The 20,972-nt window shown below is 40.1% G+C and overlaps 1 protein-coding gene across 7 annotated transcripts in view; it reads right to left on the bottom strand.

Moving 5' to 3' along the window:
• The window catches only part of epha3 (eph receptor A3), a 91,989-nt gene extending 72,560 nt beyond the window's left edge, over nt 1-19,429 (bottom strand). For 5 of the 7 annotated variants that reach the window (XM_068328604.1, XM_068328605.1, XM_068328601.1 and 2 more), the window contains exons 1-3: nt 19,281-19,429; nt 12,400-12,464; nt 3,614-4,274 (exon numbers count right to left, since the gene is read on the bottom strand). In XM_068328604.1, coding sequence (XP_068184705.1) covers nt 3,614-4,274; nt 12,400-12,464; nt 19,281-19,374 — 820 coding nt within the window. In that variant the 5' untranslated portion in view covers nt 19,375-19,429. Of the gene's footprint in view, nt 1-3,613; nt 4,275-5,128; nt 5,505-12,399; nt 12,465-19,280 lie in introns of those variants that run through there. The other 2 variants (XM_068328606.1, XM_068328607.1) reach the window with 2 other exon arrangements.
• Nucleotides 19,430-20,972: the final 1,543 nt, after the last annotated feature.

The raw sequence follows: 20,972 nt of genomic DNA, 5'->3' as shown, positions 1-20,972 counted from the left end.
AATTAAATAGTGTTATGTCTCTGGCATGTTTGAGGATTGTGTGTCTTGATAAAGTTAATTAGAATGTAAACCTGTGTGTCTTCTGTACAGCAGAACAGCTGCTAGCATTGGCAAAACATACAAACACGCTTACACACACACATGCACTCAAGCATGCACGCACATACTCATGCACACAAGCTTGCAAGCACACACACATCCAAACTTCACAGACAGACATCCGTTTGCTGTTTTAGGATCAAATTAGGGTTAAAGGAATTTCACACTGATGGTAGATAGAAGTTAGTTCACCTGCTCCAGTCTGTTCTAATGACAGATGAAAGACTGACTTAGCGAGATTAGATCGAGCCTCACATTCCCTGTGCACAGACCGAAGCCAGCTCACAAAACACACAGAATCAGATGACGACTGATGCGTCCATTCACTAATACGGCCTGAAAAGACTCATCACGTTGTTCCTCGACAACAGATCAGATAACAGCTCCCATTCTGATATGGCTGATGAAATATCACAATATGTTTACAGTAATTTAAACTGTACACTGCGAAATATGTAATGACACATTGTAGCTGTTGGCCACACGCACACATACATTTACACACACTGTCATAACAGCAACTCACACATGGCAGCCCTTTGACAAAGTGACATAGGACTCGAGATCATTTGAAGGCGCCATTGGAAAAACATCCTCGACTTCTGCATTTCTGGCTAAACGCACACACGCACGCACGCACACACACACACACACACACACACACACACACAACACAAATACAGTCTGGCAAGATAATGACAGTAATACTAGAGAGTATTCTGTTAAAGCCCTTAAACACACTTTAGAGTCTGCATAAACAAAGGCAACTGCTCATATACTCTGTTGCTTCCTCTCTTGCTCTCACACACACACACACACACACACACGCACACTCACACATACACAAACATATAAAAAAAAGGATATGTAAAAGACGCTGCTTTGAGGCATTTGATATAAGCAAACCATAAAATATTTAGCTAAGGTGCTCCATCCACATTTGACTCAGAGCTGTCAGAGCCAACAACACTAAATTCAAACTCCGACATAAATATCACTGCTGCTGCCTGGCTGCATTTTTAAATTACAAGATTACTTAAGGTTAATGTTTAGAAATGTATTTTATTATAGAGTGCACATTTTATTCTAGTCACACCAATATAATATTAATTAACAGCCAAAGTGTTACTGAATGGAAACATGGGATGAAAATATGACAAAGTCACTTTTGGATGTCTGATCTGAGTGTAATTGTAGGTTAATGTTTTGAACAAAACTATTTCATTCATCAGTAAATATGTTTTCCACTATTCTCCTATATGGCGACCTGACCCCATGTGCTCATCTATCTGTTAACACTGAGGGTCTGAAGCCGTTACTGCACACTGGGGCCCCCGATGGCTACAAGTACCGGCTGTGGGGGCCTGTTGGTGCAGCTGTCTCACTCTGGGGTAACATAAGACCTTATTAGAGTCCATTAGACCTCTCTGAAACCAATAAGAGATTGTCATATACATCCAAACATTCACACAATTCACAGAGAGACAGGAAGTAAGAGGGTAGTGCTGGGGTCTGCCATTTGTCCGCATAACATCCCGTTAATGAATCCACAGCTTTTGGTATTTAAAATGTGGGATAAAAGGCAATATTTTTAGATCAACTGTATTTGTGTGTTTAAAAATGTTCTTATTTGCGTATCAATTGATAAACATAATTTCAATAAATTTCATATAGACAGAGGACACTTCTATTTAAGAGCTATTCCAAAACAAAGTCACTGCTAATCATGGCAAAAATGAGATGATGGAAAGAACAGCCACAGTTAAATTTTCTTTGAAGAAATCTTACATTTATCTATCTTCTTTTTTTGGATTTTGTACAGCTGTACATACAATTATGTTTTATCTCATAGGTTCAGCAAAGTCTTTCTTCACATCTTGACAGTGAGACAACCTTGTCTGGAGTCCACAGCCCCAGAAAAAGAGCTTCCCTTGCCCTGACAGCAGGGGCTTGACCTGGGTGACCGTCTTTGATCTTTAATTAACACTGGACAGGCCACAGGAGAGAAGGGAGTTGAAGAACACGGGAGACTTCGGGATCAGCTGTAATAACTGGATCTAAACTTCCAGCACTGCCTCAACTTTAAAGTCATTTTGGAACAGCCACAATGAAGAAGGGGATTCTATCAAATATATGCTGTGTCTAACTTCTTAAACAGAGTGAGGAGCTCGCTGAACCTGAAAATACAGTTTGGTTTCTGGGGCTCAGAAGGCAACCAACCACAAGAAAAAGAAGGTAAGGTTGTCTGAAACAGGCAGCTCCTGACTTTTTTTTTTTTTTTACTGCTGTGAACTGTTTTAACAAAACATATAGACCATAAAATGAAAATACCAAGATAATAAACGGCATACATTACATTCTAAATCATACCATTAAAACATTTTTGCTTCCATTTATAAATAATAAGAATTCAACATAAATAATTATGCATTATTTTAGGCAGTAAAAACATGTTGGATGAGCCGCTACAATTACGCAACTGTAATTGCTGAAAGCTGTTAAACACAACTAAACACAGATTTCACACACGGAAAGGTGTACAGAATTTGTATGTGAAATATAAACATATCTTCATCATTTATTATCCTTGAATGTTGGAAATGAAGTTAAGGTGATGGTCAAAGGTCAAACGTTATTAAAAGTGAGCTGTCTGGGAAAACTGCTGCAGCTTGTCTAACAATAAAAGATGGTAAAATATTAGAACAGTTCTGTTGCACCAAAAACCTTTGGTTGTTCCTGTTACCAACCTGGCAACAAGTTAAATCAAACTCCTTTAAAATCTGATGGTCATGACGAAGATGATGATGCAGCTTCTAAATGAAAGTAAAAGTCAGGCATGAACTTCAAGACTTCTCAAACCACCTCCAAATGGGTGAGACTTGAGTATCTCCAGATGCCAATACCTGCCGACTCATGACTCCAACAGCACCCACAACCATCACCACAATATTCCATTATTCAACATCCACTTCAACCAACTCTTTTCTTCTACGTTATCAGTCCCATCCCTGCTACTCTGGTAAAGCTCTTCTCGTAGCTAATGATGTGTCACAGAGACGATTTCTATTGGACCTCTGCACGCTGCATCTGACTCAAAGATCTGGAGAACACATCACACACATGCATGGAAATATGCATTTGCAACTATCCACTAACACTTTGGGGCTCTTGGCTTCTTTTGAATGAGTCACACACAGAGAATCTACATGCACACAGAAAACTAGTGTAAAGTGTAGACACACAAATGTTGGACATCGGACATGAAAGATTCTGGTTTGACATATAAAGTATGTCAGCCTTCCCATCAAACGTTTTGATGTTTGATGAGAGGGTGGGAAAAGAAATAGAGAAATATCAGATTTTTCAGTCTAGGTTGTATCATGAGATACAGGAAGACAAGAAATTAAAGATTTGATTAAACAAATGACATATAACAAAACAATGGAAGGATGCTAAAAAAAAAAGAGACAGAACTGAGAAATAAACTGTATGACTGAGAAATGAGCGTTCTTACTTTGGCAGGTGTTGCTTCTTTCTTCATACCCTGCGTTGCATAGGCACTTCCCAATTGGCACGAGCCACTCCCCTTCTGTGCTGCAGTACATACGTGGAGGCTCCTCCTCTTTGGAGTGATTGACACATGAGCCTTTGACCTCCACCAGTGACTGGGAGTCCATCGGCACCGTATCGGGAAAAGAGGCCAGATTCCTCAGGGTGTACGGGCACTTCTTGAAGTAAACCCTCACTGATACTAAAGCTACACAGGCACCCACATCCTGGAATGCCAGGTAGAAGCCCTTCTTGGACAAAGGACCCACCTCGCGTACCTCAGTGTTGAGCTTGAGAATGCGATCTCCAAGGTCCATCTGGGTAAAACTTTCATCGGCGGCAATGGTGTCAATTTTGGAGAACTGATGCTCTCTGAAGTGGCTACCCTGGTCGTCATCTGTTTCCAGGTAGAGGAGGTTGAAGGTCTCTTTGCAGGTGCCCAAGACCAGTGGGATGGAGTTGCAGTCTCTCAGGGTGAACTTCAGCTCCACGTAGAATTTCTGGGCTGACTGGCGAGGGATCCAATTGGTGCGAAGCCAATTGTTCTGGCTGTACTCCATCACGTTGCAGACCTGGAAGGTCCTGATGGGAGTATAGTGCTCATCCACCCCACTGATCTCCTCCCACTGAAGAAAAAGACAGGGATAAAGGTAGGGGAGGGATGGCAGAGAGAAGGCAGATGAAAAGGAGCAACAAACAAAAAAAGATACAAGGAGAAATAGGGAAGCAAATTTTCCGGAGAAAAAATACAAAGCAAAAAATCAAAGGTGGGAATGTTTAAGGATACAAAGTTAAAAGATGAGAAGAAGAAAGTTATGCAAAATGATGGGTACAAAGATGTGAAGATGCAATGAAAGATGGCAAAGGGACAGTTTTGGGAGGTTTGGGTTACGAAAGACAAAAGGAGCAAAGACATTGGAGGAAAGTAGGAAAGCAATACATAGGAGAGTTTGGAGACAGAAAAGGAAGAAGACATTGGAACGGAGAGGAAGATAGAGAAAAAATAAAATTATCTCCACCCTATAAGTGTTTACACATGAATTATTTAGATTTAGACTCACTCACATTGATGAATACTAAGTATCTAATAAACACTTAAGGGTGAAAAATCACACTAACAGATCCCTTAGAAATTTCTCACATTAATTAAAAGCAAACTTGCTGCCGTTGCCAAAATTTTTAGTTTGGAGTACTGGGAAAATATCTCAGAGAAAAGTGTGATTTCTCATCTCAATCGCACTAAATTTGTGTGAAGTTTCTTAATTGCAGTTAAATATTAGCAAATAAAAATCTTATAGTGTTTTTTTTTCACCCTTATTCTAACATGTTTTTTTTTTTAGGACGTTTAAGCAGTCTTGGTTATTTGCATCACATTACTACTGCTATGAAAGCAAACGTGCTGAATCCACTATGAAACAAAAGAAGCTACAAAGAATAGACAGATGTGAGTGAATACCAGGAACGTTCGTGTCTATCTTACATTTTCCCTCCACTGGGAGAAAGCAATGAGGAGGAGAGGAGAAAAAAGAAAGCGGGGTCATTCTTTTTGAATCCAACACAACGAGAAGACTCATTGATCATGTGCTTTGGCTTTGCTGTCTAGGCAAATCAACACTGAATCAGAGTGATGATGAATGGGGAAACACCTGAAACACTGGTCTCATTGTGATCAAAATGACAGTCATTAGAATGAATGGTCCTAAATGTGCAAACGGATGCTTTATCTCTTCTGTCTTTCTTTTTTCTTTATGTGAAATTCAGAATGGATGTCTGCCTGAACGAGCAGAGTGAGGGAAACACAGAAAAGAGAAATACTTTCTGTGAAAGTGGAAACTGAATTATCGCTTTTTTCACACAAGCATTAATGGAAACATAAACCCACACACACATATGCATTCACATAAGGCTCATGTGAAGTGTTTAAAGTCCCATAGCAGGCAGACACAGCAGGTGCTTTCAGCCCGAACATAGAAATTAATGACGAGCTAAGAAAGTCTAGGCTCTCTATTACACATTTTTGTGCGCCTGTTAGCGTGTGTGTGTCTGTAAAACACGTCTGTGAGTGCCGAGTGTTCAAGGAGCTCTCAGGCTGAAGGATGGCCACTTGTTTTTCATCCCACAGTAAAGTTAATGAAACACCTCTAAGAGATGAAGACAGAATAAGAAAAGAGGAGCAGGATGCAGCAGCGTAGAAAGTTAAAAAAGAGGTAGAGCTGAAAAATCGCAAATAGGAAAGAAGGAGAGATAAAGTGAGAGCAAAATTGAAGGGAGAGATTCCATTGGTGTTTAGTCTCCCTTGTAATACCTTCGCTGGCATCACCTCATTCATCAGAGCATAGTCCAAGCTTTCTGTATTTCTAACAATAACAAGGGAAAGTAAACAGATTTGAGTGGGGCTGGACGTTAAACTTGACAGTTCACTTCATTTTACCAGTGAGTTTAATCACCTGCCTCTGAATATATGTAGCAATAAAGATATATTGTCATATAAAAATGCAAAGAGAGAGATGCTCTGCCACTATGATGAATGATTCTGGTGACATTTGTTTTCATAAGTTAATGTACTGACTTGTAATAAAAACAAGGCATCCTAATCTGCTTCATGCTTCCTTTATTTTCTATCAAATGTCAATATTTTCTTACTGGTTTTGAAAGCAGAACAAGGGATCTCATTTTTTGTTCCGTAAATGTAATCTGTTGCTGCTGCTGGTTAAAAGAATGGAATACAAATATACCCCGATGAAAACATGCCATGTAAAAACTTGTATGTTTAAAGTTCTAGAGACACAAGGTTATAGACTTCTTTTAATCAGGTAAAAGTAAACATTATAATCATACTTCATCTTCTTTCCTAAATTATGTTTTGATTATTATGTTTTGATATTAATTTTAAGGATTAACGTCTTCGTATTAGTCAAGACCTTGAATATATTTTTTTGCATGTTCAATATTTTTCCACAGTTTGTTAATATGGAACTCAACGTCCAAACCTTGGTGTCCCAGATGCTAATGTCATCCAAGACCGGTAATGTCTGGCTGGCAAATGGCAAAACAAATAATTTAATGTAATTCCTAAACCAGAAAGTATAAAGAGCAACCCGCATGAGCAAGATTTTGCCACTGGCTCTGCCTTTCTTTTGTAATCCTCAACAATCTCTGATGTTATGAATAAGTTAACTGATTGGATCAAATTTACATCTGATGAACATTAGATTGTGCAAACCTTATCTCGCAAGAACTTCTCCACTTATCCATAGAATAGCTCCTACATTTTGTTGCTCAATGATTCATTTTCCCTTATCCTGGAAAGAAAGCTCCTCTGGAAAAAATGGTTTCCAACTGAAAAGGTATCTGGAGAGCACATCATGTACATGTGTGGGGTTACAGGTGTAGTGCAAGTGTTCATCTTCACCTTAGTGTTTCTACATGAGAGTGGGTGTGCACGCTATTTAGTGTTATGCAGGAAGTTGTTATTGTGAGATGTGAGTATTGTGTGTATCCCTTCACCTTAGTGTGTATTCATATCCAGCATTATGATGCAAACAACCTGAGTGTTAGGCAGCCATTTTTCTTTCTGTCTTTGGGAAGCATCTAAAGTCTAAGGAACACACATACGCACATGCATGCATGCAACACATACACACACAAACACACTGGGCTCAAAATCAAAACCAGGTGTGCATATATTTCTGTGTGTATACAGGGTGTGCTATATCCTCTTCAAAAGGCGATGACTTGAACTGAGCAAATCTGTGCCAAAGTAAGACCCTGTTTCCCACCAAAAAACAATAAATCATGTATACATTTTGGTGAAAACAAATAAAATCTAAACATAACGTCTCATTATTATGTTATAGTTAGAGACAAAAAATAAAACCATCCATTTGGAGAAACTGATCTATTACATTAAATCTACTTTCAACAGGGAGCTCTTCTCTCACCAGAGGTAGCCCTCTCTGGATGCGTTGGAACTGCTTGTATGTCAACCAGAATAAATAAAGTGAACAGCCAACCTGCTTGTTTCTCTCCAGGGAGGTGTCACTTCTTTCTTCTAGTAACCTAATTGATATACAACAACACTGTGACCCTACACCAGTCCTTGTGACCTCTGACCCCAACCTCTGATGGTCACAGTTGGGGCACAGTTTGCTGTAATCTTGCCCCTGGTCCTTCTGATCTGTGCTGTAGGTTGGTAAGGCAATTAAAGGGACAGTAAAATGGAGAGTGGTAACCTGATCTGTTCATGACATTACAGCTACGGCAACAGGCACGTCTCAGAGTCACCGAGTCAGCACACCAGTTCACCCACTTCAAAGACATGCAGGTCAACGGGAGTTAATGGACCAGTACATGGGTCAGTATAGGGTAACAATGCAGAAAACAAGACTGAAAGAGCATTTTCCATTCCAAAGATTTACAGGAACAGCAGTGTCAATGGCAATCAATTGTACAGTGACCAACTTAAATAAACCGGAGGACTTTTTTGAAATTGCAATTTATATGTGGATTAAGATTTTTCTTTTTCTGACTTCGTTTGGCACTAACAAACTTAATAGGTGGTGTCTTTACCACAGCCTGCTATACTTCTAAAGCTGGAGAGGGGTGAATTGAAAAACTGGTGTGGGCCTAGCTTATGGTCTGGGCTTCTGACAGGTCAGCAGGGTCACAGACAGAACAACTGCAATACATCAGTCAGAGGGCGCTTCATCAGCAGGTCTAACCAAAATAAATTCTTTATAGCTTCTCCTCTGTTTCCTCCTCCTGTTTCTGACTGCTCAAGAGACATACTATCCTCTGTACTCTGTATGCTTTGTGCAGCACACATCAGCAACCACCACTGAAGGATTTCTACTTTTCCAAAATAGCACTTCTGCACCGTATTTACAGCACCAATTGTTAGGCCCCCTCCACACAATGACGGATTTTTTTGAAAACGCAACTTTTTGAAAACGCATCGAAAACGATTCGCGTCCACACGACAGCGTTTTCAAAAAAATCTCCTACTACACCTAAACGCATCACTGCGTTTTCGAAGACGGCTATAAACATGCCAAACCATGTGGTGGCAGTATTGAGTCAAATTTTATCCAATAGAAATCCTCCGTGTTTTGTTGTCACAAAACACCTGCAAGAATGCTGCCATCAACAAGGTTCATACATCCAGCATGTTTGTACACACGGGCCCATAAATATGACGTCACAGCGGTTTTCGTCGCAGGCAAGACGTCAGCGTTTTTAAAAAGTTGCAGATACACCGTCCACACGACAACACAGACCCAGCCTTTTTTTAAAAATCCACCTCGGCCAGCGTTTTCAAAAAGTTGAGTTTTCTTTCCGGATATCTGCGTTGTCGTGTGGACGGAAGGCGTAAACGCAACAAAAAAGTTGTGTTTTCAAAAACTTCCGGCATCGTGTGGACGGGGCCTTAGAGTGGCTTGGCATCTGTTGATTTGTTATTCATGGATTTGTAATTGTACAAACTTCTAACAGTTTCAGTGAGGGACATTAACATACACCTGGGAAGTGTCTCTTATGCCAATGGAGACATTCGATATAAGTTTTAGAAATGCTATTATGTGGAGCATAATAATGTTGCATAATGTTGTCATTTGTTGGACGGTATGCATAAGTTGTCACTTATGTAAAGGAAGGAAGGAAGGAAGGAAGCAAGGAAGGAAGGAAGGAAGGAAGCAAGGAAGGAAGGAAGGAAGGAAGGAAGGAAGGAAGGAAGGAAGGAAGGAAGGAAGGAAGCCAGGCAGGCAGGAAGGAAGGAAGGAAGGAAGGAAGGAAGGAAGGAAGGAAGGAAGGAAGGAAGGAAGGAAGGAAGGAAGGAAGGAAGGGAGGGAGGGAGGGAGGGAGGGAGGGAGGGAGGGGGGGAGGGAGGGACGGAGGGATAATTATATAGGCCAGACCTTCACCACCCTTTTGTTCCAAGCCTAGGAATCAGGGAGGTGTGTGTGTGTGTGTGTGTGTGTGTGTGTGTGTGTGTGTGTGTGTGTGTGTGTGTGTGTGTGTGTGTGTGTGTGTGTGTGTGTGTGTGTGTGTGTGCGTGCGTGTGCACGTGCGTTCCATACTTGTCATCACTCATGACAGTGTATATGGGCGGTTTCCATATTTTTTTACATTGTCAAGCTTCCCTCATTGCAATACAAATGTTTGGTCACCGCTAGTGTTAGCTCAACTAGTCCTGCAGGGAATTTGAGCCTCAACATGTACAAAACAAACATTTAAAAATATTTACAAGCAGAAAAAAAAATCCTAATTTTATAATTTTATATGCAATACTGACTCAGAAGTCCAGCGGACTTTAAATAACGCTGTGTTTTGTAACATCTGTCACCAGCTTGTTTTCATTCAAGCACAAATACAACTATTGTGTAATCTAGTTTGGATGTGAAACTCTTGATTAAACTGCAAATATGTAAGCTTCAATGACTTTTGCTAATTTTTTAAAAACTGTAAATATTTGAATATCACTGCACTTTTTTTGGCCAGATTGCTTTGCAACATGTAAATATTAACTATGTCTGTTAAAACGTTGCTAGACAATGACTTCAATATGTGACAGTCCTTACAGGAACACACATGCTTTTTGTATCCTTTGTCGGTAACAATGGACCTCAGCTCGTATGTGCTCATTTATTCCAATTTGTGTACATGGCCAGTGTCCAGGGCTTTGGTTTGTTACTGAAAAATAATTCAATGCACGCAAGAATGTAATCTTTAACACTCTTTAGTCTTGTGAAGAGCTAAGCCCCCCAGCCGCCACACGACAATCAGCCTGCCTCCCAGACAGATAACAGTGTATCTGGATGGCAGCAAACACGCAGACACACTAGTCACTCTTGTGCGAATGTCCTGGGGAGGCTAAGCTCTTAATTTGTTGTGACCGGAGCACGTTGTGTCTCCACAGGCCAATAGCCGTGGCCCCTCCATCAATGTAAATGAGCACTTGTGAGTTTCTGCCTATGTGAGGTGGTTCACATCGCTGCCACATTATGAGAAATCATTGGTGAGCAGCTGTCTCATGGGGTGGACTGCTTATCAGCACACAGTCATTGGATGATGTGAATAATTGCAGATGATTCACCTTGAGGACTTGATCATCAGCAATCTCTCTCTCATCCTCTGCTGTCCTTCCTCTCACCTCCACTGTCTTCCTGTCTTTCACCTGTCTCCTCCATTTTTAGATTGTTTTCTCTCCCTTTTCTTTCTGTTTTGACTAATGCCCATATAAACATGAGATTGGCCACCATTCCCTCAGAATTATGATGAACAGTAAAGCTGTTCTTCTTTAGTTATTCAAACAAATATAACTTGAATAAAGCAGCAATCGGTGAACTTCGAAGAACATTCGAAGAACTTCTACTGTTACAGCATCAATCTTTTTGTTAAAACAGTTGTGAAATTCTTCAGTAGTCTATAATTGTCTTTGGACCAAATGTATTTCAAACTGCCTGCACTTTTTCATTCAGGTTTTTTTATTTACTGCGGTTGAACCTAAAGAAACTCAGCACTGCTGTTCTGACGGTGCCAGCGTTGTATATGGCTGAAGGAAACAAGGTTTGGCAGCTCCACGGAACAAATGACTGGATTACCTTAAGCCACTGCCAAGGAGTAATTCTAACACTTAATAAAGGAATAAGGAGGAAGTAGAATGTGTGTGCGTGCGTGTGTATATGTATGTGCTTGTATGTGTGTGTGTGTGTGTGTGTGTGTGTGTGTGTGTGTGTGTGTGTGTGTGTGTGTGTGTGTGTGTGTGTGTGTGTGTGTGTGTGTGTGTGTGTGTGTGTGTGTGTGTGTGTGTGTGTGTGTGTGTGTGTGTGTGTGTGTGTCAATGAGGCAGCCCCAAGGCACAGTAGTAGTAACTAGTTGGACAAATAAACACTCAGGGAAAGCTCACTGGAGGGCCTTCGACTGCAGAGACAGTCTGATAGATGAGGATACAGACATTGTTTGGGACAACATTGCCGGCAAAGATTTGTCCCATTATTACATGAACTAATGTATTTTTCTTAAAGGAAAAAAAAAGTCAACAATGACGTCACCTAAAGGTACTCATCAAATCTTTGCAGTATATATGTTATTACACTTAGATCACCCTTTAATTACAGAACAGAGACCACATCTGGAATAATACACATTGGTTAGGCATTTCCAATTTTTTTTTTCATAAAGACTTTATTAAAACTTGAAAAATGTCTGTTAACAAACAAGTAACTGGATTAAAGCATGTGTGACAGACAGAATGAGGTGGGGCACATTTTCAATCAAGGGAAATGGATTAACAAGTGAAATCTCCACGGTACAATTACAATGTTTACATGCAACAGCAGCAGAATAGTCATCTGTGTTGATGAATGAAAAGAGGTAAGCTTATCGGCATTTTTATGTAGATGGTTTTATATCTACAACCTGAAATCCTTTAATGCTGTAATCTTTCTGTAAACACCAGTACATACATACAATAAAATTTCCCTTAAGCTCTTGACCATATGGCAAACTCTGAATACTTAACCTTCAGCCTGTGAGATGGAGAATGGACAAAACTGTCTAAAGAAAACTGGGTTAATCTGCAGTGCGCTCATTGGGTCAACATCACACAGCGAGAACCATATGAGTTTGAAAATCCTGGTTTCGTGTGTGTTGTGGGCATGAATCCAGCATCCAGTTCATGTTGGTGGATCTGTCTCTAAAGTGTAAACATATTCAGACATGATGCGGGTAAACACGGAGATAGATGATACTTACCCCATGTGATGGGTAGGAAATCCATCCTAACTCGCCTTGGCTTGCTTTAGAGTCTAATAGGTTGACTGTGTTGAGGAAGGAACAGAGAGAGGGAAAACATAGAGAAGTGTGAGTGGCTAGTCCTTGTTAGCCCCAATTAGCCATTGGCTAATCCCAGAAGGGGATCATCAACCTCAAGCAAACGATCATGGTTCTATTTACACAGCTGCTACACACTTACATAGACACATGTACACACACTACACACACATATCATGTGCTAAATCCTATGCAGTGAGGGACGGCGTTCTGGTCTTCCTGTGGAACGTATCACAGGGCAGCAGGGTGGCCAGGAAAAAACCTGGTACAGCACAGACACAGCTGAATTGTCAGATTGAACTCTCTGCATTTCCTGCATTTCAGTGGTATCCTTCTTTTCCAAATCAAATGATTTTGATGTAAATGCTATCCCTCGGTAAGTAATATGGACTTCGCATCTAAGTAAGTATCCAAACTTAAATGAAGTTTGCAGCTTGTGAGTAATTTCAAATCAGATGAAAAAGCAACTATTTACCATTTGCCACAAAGTTTTTTTGGATTTATGTTTGTCCTGCAGAACTAATATTGTACCCAACTGCTGAACAAAGAAGTACCAGATAAACCTATTAAACATGGCATGCAACCACACAAAACATGACACATATTTGTACACATTTCGAGGAAGATGACTTCTCATATTCATTAATGATGAAAAGCAAGCTACACTCTCAAGATCCTCTATAAAATCCTCTTTTCTGGTAAAAATATTTCAAATGTCTCTTAAGTAGTTAATTTATGTTTACAGTGCCCAATTTTGCCTTTGTAATCATCCAAAATAAATACATTTAAAGTGACACATTTCTGTAATTACAGACTAAATGATCAGCTTATGTAAATAGATGGAACATTAATGTTTCTCTCTCTCTATCAGCACGTTCTGTCCCTTTATGTTTGAACATGAAGTCTCTTTGTCATCCCACTGAGAGCACATCAGTCCACAACTCGACACACAAACATAACCACAAGCCGACATCTACACACACACACACACACACACACACACACACACACACACACACACACACACACACACACACACACACACACACACACACACACAGACAGACACACACACACACACACACACACAAATACACACACATGCGCACACTGAACACGAGCAAGCGTACACAAAAACAGCCACGTTAAGCAGCAGTGCAGCCAGCCCTGCAACTGTAACTCTATTCACTGTTAAACTAAAAAGAAGATGATCTTATTCCTTCATTCAAAGCTCCAAGAAGCAAGAATGTACACCTCTCTAAAGACAGTCAGAAGGATTGATTGTGGGTCAAGACGGGCTGTTATGGCACAGTGAAACCTCCCTCTCAAGCAGCATGAATTAATTTTGCAAAGAAATGGGATTTTGTGGCTCCATGAACTAATTGCTGTTTCACACAAGGATGAAGGTTGAGATACAAATCATCATTTTCTTCAGGGGATTTTGGTAATGATTTGCCAGTGTGACAAAAAGAAAGCGGAGAAAGGGAGACCCACAGAATGGGACTTATTATCACATTCAAGGCTCAAAAAAGATACTAAATTTGTCACCTGAGCTGAGCCATGCCAAGCCATTCAGCCAGTTGAGTGGCAGTAGAAATGCTCCTATCTGAGTCTAATGAAGCTATCTGTTCATGTCAGATAATCCAGCTCAGCATCCAGGGCCATTGCTTCCAATTTACATTTCTCAACTAGTCAAGCCCTCCACTCCAAATGAGCCGAGCGGAGGAATTTGAGAGCAGAAAATTAGACAGCACTGGTATCACAGGAGGAAAGAGTCCCCTCCAGCTGCACTTGGCTGGGGGAAATCAGCACCCACACATGCACAAAACCACGCATAAGCATCCACAAGCACATGCAAAAATACAAACACTGCACAGCCACGAATGAACCTAAGTTACGCTATAAATGCATCCCTAATGATGAATACGCACACACACACACACACACACACACACACACACACACACACACACACACACACACACACACACACACACACACACACACACACACACACACACACACACACACACACACACACACACACACACACACACACACACAACCACAGTTAGTTAGCAAACTGGTGTCAGCCAAGCATATAGCCCCGGCCCCATTAGGGAGTGCCTCCAAATGAGAACTAGGAGTATTAATAGCATACCAAGCCATCCTGTCGGGGAAAACATCACAGAAGTAGGAACAGATGAATCAATGTGTAAAACATACCTGACCACTATTGAACACCCAAAGACCTAAACCCAACCTCAACATAAACTGATGAGAAAATGTGGATTGTTTTCCTAGTTAGCCAATGCACAGATTTCTATTTTTCTTAGCACAGACAAGAAAGTGTTAAAATGCTAACATGAAATATTTAATCAAGTGTGCAGGCCGCACATTTTGATGGAATTTAACAGCTATGCCTACCGTTGAATGTTCCCTTGCTTTGAGCAAAAACATGGTGAAGGAAAGAAACTTGACTGACACAGACATAATAAAATTAAAATTGGAATGAAAAGAAGAAGCTGTCAGAAGAAGTGGTCTCCCATACTAAATTAACTCATACTGAATAGAATAGAATAGAATAGAATAGAATAGAATAGAATAGAATAGAATAGAATAGAATAGAATAGAATAGAATAGAATAGAATAGAATAGATCTTCCACATCATCACAGGGAAACAAGGAAAGAGGATATGTTTTGTCTGGCTGTGTGTGTGTGTGTGTGTGTGTGTGTGTGTGTGTGTGTGTGTGTGTGTGTGTGTGTGTGTGTGTGTGTGTGTGTGTGTGTGTGTGTGTGTATTTGTGTGTGTGTGTGTGTGTGTGTGTGTGCGTGTGCGTGTGTTTGTGCATGTATTTGTGTATGTGTGTGTGGGTTGGCAGCAAAGCAAGGCAACTTGTGCCTGTGTTAAAGGGTGAAGTGTTCACCTCCCATTATGAATTATTTAAGTGCAGAGTTGCTCTGTCTGATGTTACTGCTTACCCAACCCCTGTGCCCCCAATTTTTCTTTCTTACTTACTTTGTTTCTTTCTTTCATTATTTCCTTCTTTCTTTCATTCTTTCTTTCTTTCCTTCTTTCTTTCATTCTTTCCTTCTTTCTTTTCATGCTTTCCACACTTGACACACACATAGACTTATTTAAAGTCACATGAAGACACCCAGCTCCACTAGCGCACGTCAAATAAATGTAAATGCCTCTACGTTTTGAACAGAAACACACATTCGTCTTGTGTTTCTTTATTTTACTGGAAAGCCCAACGCACATGCTCTTAACTGAAGATGCCATTTCATATTCACATCAATGTTTATCCAAGGCACCCTTAAAAAATATTGGCCTACGGTGTATTTGGGTAAAATTGGCTTTCTATTGAAGGAAGGGTGTGTGCAAGCATTTTTCCAGCACCTCTGAAAGGTGTCATCGCTCACAAACACCCATCCGTCCCAGCGGGACTCCTGCGCCGGGCTTTACGGCCCAAGCCGAGCTCCCTCCCGCCGGCTAAAAATATCTAAGGCCTCCCGCCTCCCCCTGCAGCGGGCCCTTACACCACGAAACCACGCAAAAGGAACATCCGCCACAGTAAATGAAACTAGTATCATTTTATCGAGTAAATAATGGAAATAATTTTTTCATAAATATTATTTGAGACAGTTTTGATATATAGATCTGACTTCTCTCTAACTCTGAGGGATATTGTATTTCTTACAACAGTTTCAAACAATATCATGAGGATCAGATGTAAGTCATACAGAACAGCACGGTGCCGACCTTAGGTTTAAGATTAGGATAAACACTCGCTCTAAAAGTAAATTAAGAAAAAAAAACAGACTTCTATTGATATACTACAAAGAAAAACGTAATTTTAAAAATATAAATGCCTTGATTAAAATAACTCCACCAAAAGTCCGACAAATTAACAAAACATTTTTATTATTATTATTATTATTATTTCTTGAATTACTTTTGGTCTAACACATTGATATAAAGGTTTGGCATACTGTGAACGAACAGCAGATACTTTAAAGAGCATAGTTTTAGTATTTGATCGGCGCCAGTGTGAATATAAAATAAACGCCGGTAGAACTTTGTTCATGCTCCAGCAGCCAGCGCCAATCTGCAGCGCAAAACAGGTGAAACCATTCAAGCTCTTGTTTTGTGACTGTTTTAGGTTCGTTATCGTACCTATTACACCAATTAAAACCACCATTTATTGACTGTTAAGGTGACTTTTACAAACCAAGAAGTTAATGAGTCCCCATCTACTGTGATAGACTGCTCCCTGCAATCGCAACGTCAGCGCCCGCTGATGTTATTCATTCAATAAGAGAAATGCGCAACCGGCGCTCCTCGGTGAGTTTGGAGCTTCTGATCCTGTTGGGTTAAACTCCTAGATTGTTTCAATGCTGTGATCTTTTTAATGCTCTACAGACGAGTTTATGAAGCATAGCCTTTTGCAGCAACACACTTCAACTTTTAAAGAGAAGAGCAAAAGTCTCTCTGCTCGTTCAGAGTTTTTAAAATGATAACAGCAACACATTAAAGCCGTCTGGACTGACATCTATACAACCCAGAGACGGAGCGGCTCGATACTGACACACTCTGGCAGATTTATGTCTCGGAAAAGTGAATAGCAATTTATTTCTCATCTTGACATTATAAATAGATATATAATGTCAAGATGCACATACACATATATACAGTATATATACATGTGTGTGTTCGTATGCTGTAGGTAGTTGAACCTGTGGAGAATTTAGTGTAAATTCATTTTATCTCTATACGTCATTTTTTCAAACTCTTTTCAACTGTATCGTCGCCCCCCCCCTCTCTCTCTCACACACACACACACACACACACACACACACACACACACACACACACACACACACACACACACACACACGAAATATACTGTTAGAAGGCCACTGACATAGCAAACACTAATATTCACAATAACTTTAATAAAGTACATACATTGACTGTTAAACATAATTATTCCTAAAATGCTATAAGCTTTACATTAAATAATTTGGAGATTCACAGGACATAATTGTAATAGCCTATAGTCCAAGCTGACAGCCACACAACTGATCTTTTATATATTTTTAACTAAATTACAGTCTAACCACAGGTCATGGGCCATAGAGATTATTGCATGTACAGCTTTGTATAAATCATGTTTCTCTGACGCAGGACAAGAAGATAAAGTCACTGATATTAAGAATATGTGGGTGAAAATTTTCCCAAAACAATAATCAAAATTATTTTTTAAGTAGATTGTTTAACAAAATACCCTAAACGTTTTCGTCTCTTCTTGAATTTAAGCATTTCAGCAGGAGTCCAGCATCGTCTGTCATTAATAAACTGTAACAACACAATCGATAGTTGTTGTTTGTTTTTGTTTTTTGGGGGGTTTTTTTGTTTTTTGTTTTTTTTTTGGGAGGGGGGTTGAGCCGTGGACGTTTTTTTTCTCCTTTCAGAAAGTTTCTATTAGTTTAGAAATGCTCTCTGGACGTGACCTTAAAACCCCATAACACCATAGCAGCCTTCTCAGGCGGCAGAAAGATCGCTGACAGTGGTGTGTCTTTATTAATTCAATTGTCTGACTCTTCAGTAGCTGGTAGGAGATAATGTCTACTAAAGGCTCATTCGTGTAATCAGATTATTATAACTGGGTATGGGTTTGAATTATTCCTCTCTGTGCTGATATCCCGCTCTTTTGATTCAAATGAAGCACAGTCATCAGAATTAGATAACTATACATACTCTAATTAATTACTCTATCTTTAATAGTTAATAACGGTCTATACTATGTTAGACAGTGTGACCCAAATATCCACCGAAATGTACTCCCACCCCTCCACCCCCCACGGGCAGTTTTAACCTTCAGAGCACCCAGCTGCTCTCGAAACACGCGTGTTCCTGTCCTTTTCACGTTGACCCCACTCCACAACACTTAAAACTACGACGGGAAGACTGCTCCCACCGGGGAGTTTAGCTTTATCTTTATAAAGAAGCAACACCAACAAAGTTAGGTGATTAAAGTGTAGTTTGTTTCACTTGTCTTTAGTGCAGTCTCACGTGTGTGGAGAAGTGACCCCTGAAAGTGGATCTGCATTATTTCTATCGGCCATCAAAAGATTTCCACTAGAATAAAGGGAATCAAAGGAAAATGCGCCTTCTTCATTTTCCACGTGTATACTGAGGAGTATAATTCAAAAATTAATTGCCATTGTGCGACTTTGTTAAAAATAAAAACCATAATAATTTACAAGTGTCAAAGATGCATCGTGGTCGGGACAGTAAAGAAAATCCTTACTTTTAACGCACGATGCGATTGTGCTCATCTTCTATTTTAAATTGATGTCATGGGGAAGGCTGAAAGGGGAGTCTTCCCCCGTTAGAACCCACAGACGTGAATCAACGTGAATCCGTAAAGGGAACACGGACATCGGACTTTCTTCCCATCTTTTCGGCTTCGATGGGTGCTTTGTGTTCCGCCATCGCTCAGTTCACTCACTTGCTTCTAACTAATAATCGCCTCAGGTTAACCTAAATTACGCTTCCTTGTTAGAGTCTACTTTCAGGTTTATTGTCCAAATCACTGTCTGTTGAATTTAATATCCCGGCTCTCAGAGATCCTCAGTGTCATCTCACACTCGTGTTAACATTCAAATTTGGGCAGTCGTGGATTCCCGACGAGCGCACGGCGCTGACCGGGACTTGTACCGTAGCGCACCTCGCAAAGACGCGCAAGCGCGCACACACATGAACACACACGCTCGCAGACAAGAGTTCCCTTACCTTCATTGGGGGGGTAGATGATGGGGAACGCAGGAATAACGAAGGACAATAAAAGAGGTAAAATGTAAAGATGTGATCGCGGATTGCAATCCATGGCAGCGGATCAGAGGAACATAACTCCATGTAGCCACTGACTGATCTGAGTGGGTCCTCTCTCCACTCAGCTTTCTCCCTCTCTCTCGCTCCCGTCTCCCTTTCGCTTGGAGCAGTTTTCCGCTGGGTCCTACAGAGTATGATAGACAGCAAAACAGGGCGCTCAAGTTCACCACAGGTCACTTTAGATCCGTTACTCCAAGTATTTGTCTTCTTGACGTGAACGACAGCTTCAGCATTTGCAGCTGAAGCAAAACGGCAATTTGATTCAATCAACAAGGGAGTATTGGAAATATGAGGGAACAAAGAGGAAAACCTCCTGTGACTTAATGGTAAACTTCACTTTACCCTATAGTTGAGAGTGTTCTCTCTGTGAGTTAAAGTTAAGCAACAAACCCGCTGATTTTGTGCAGTGAATATTTACAATATAGTCCACCTCTATTCACATCAGACTAACACTTTTTTGGCCCACTTACAATTACAGCAGTCCACAAGCTGCAGATCTTTATCAGAACAAGATGTAAATCATATGTCCATAACAGCTAAGAACGTGAGAAAGTACACAAACCTGATGTTTTCGATACATCAGCCAATCTGTGATTCGGAACCAGAGGCAACATAAGAATAAGGTTCTAATTCTGCCTGCAGAGCAGCTATTAATGCCCACATGATTCACATCAAGAAACTGGAACAACCTATGGATCCTGTCGTTTTGAATGCAGACTTTGAAATGGCCAGGGGGGAAATATGTTTTAACTTTGCTCTGGAACAAACAGAGTCGTTGCGTTATTTATTCTTTTTTTCTTTTTTCCTTTTTTTTGCAGGTTAAGTGACACTGCTCATACATGTAACTTAGTTTGATGGGTAGCACAGACATTCAGGAGTTTAAAAAAACAAAACATGATGCAACAACCTGGTTATACTAGGTTTTGTAGAAACTCTAACACATTCAAAAAGCAGTCATGAATGTGATATACTGTATATTAATACTGTGAGTTGTAGTGTGTCCAGATGTATAAGAAATGTGTTGTATTAAAAAAAGTAATTTAGTGGGCCGTTTGCAAAAGATGTGATCCTTTCCAAATCTTAAATAATATGCGATACCAAACACAAGGTTGCACCCAGTTTAACTAATGCTAATATTATGCTCCCACTGAGTGAACGTAATGAACTTTTTTAGATGAATGATTATACAATCCATTACCATACTGTAGAAAACACTGCTGAATTTGGGGAAATGTGTTTAAATCTATGCAAATAACATTCTGCATTTCAACAAATCATTACATGTGTGGAGCCTGACTGTCACACACTAGTGCATTTTTAAGAGAAAAAAATATTCTAGCATTTCCTTGCTTGGTATACTGTACTGTGAGTCTGGCAAAACTCTATTAAAAGAACATGGACATTTTTTTGCAAAGCTTTTAATGCAGATATTTAACAATAAATCACTCAAAGGCAAACTTAGAACACCACACACTCTAAGAGATTTACTGGTTTCAAGTTGTCAGTGGATTCAATAAAGAATGATGCCAATAGGTCTCCAACCACATTATTAAGTGGCTATGTCATGTGGATTTACAGCAGGTTGTAGACGTG

Source organism: Antennarius striatus, chromosome 12, assembly GCF_040054535.1.
Source record: "Antennarius striatus isolate MH-2024 chromosome 12, ASM4005453v1, whole genome shotgun sequence".
NCBI classification, from domain to species: Eukaryota; Metazoa; Chordata; class Actinopteri; order Lophiiformes; family Antennariidae; genus Antennarius; species Antennarius striatus.
The sequence above is the reverse complement of the archived record's forward strand: the minus strand, read 5'-3'. Positions and strand labels throughout refer to the sequence as shown.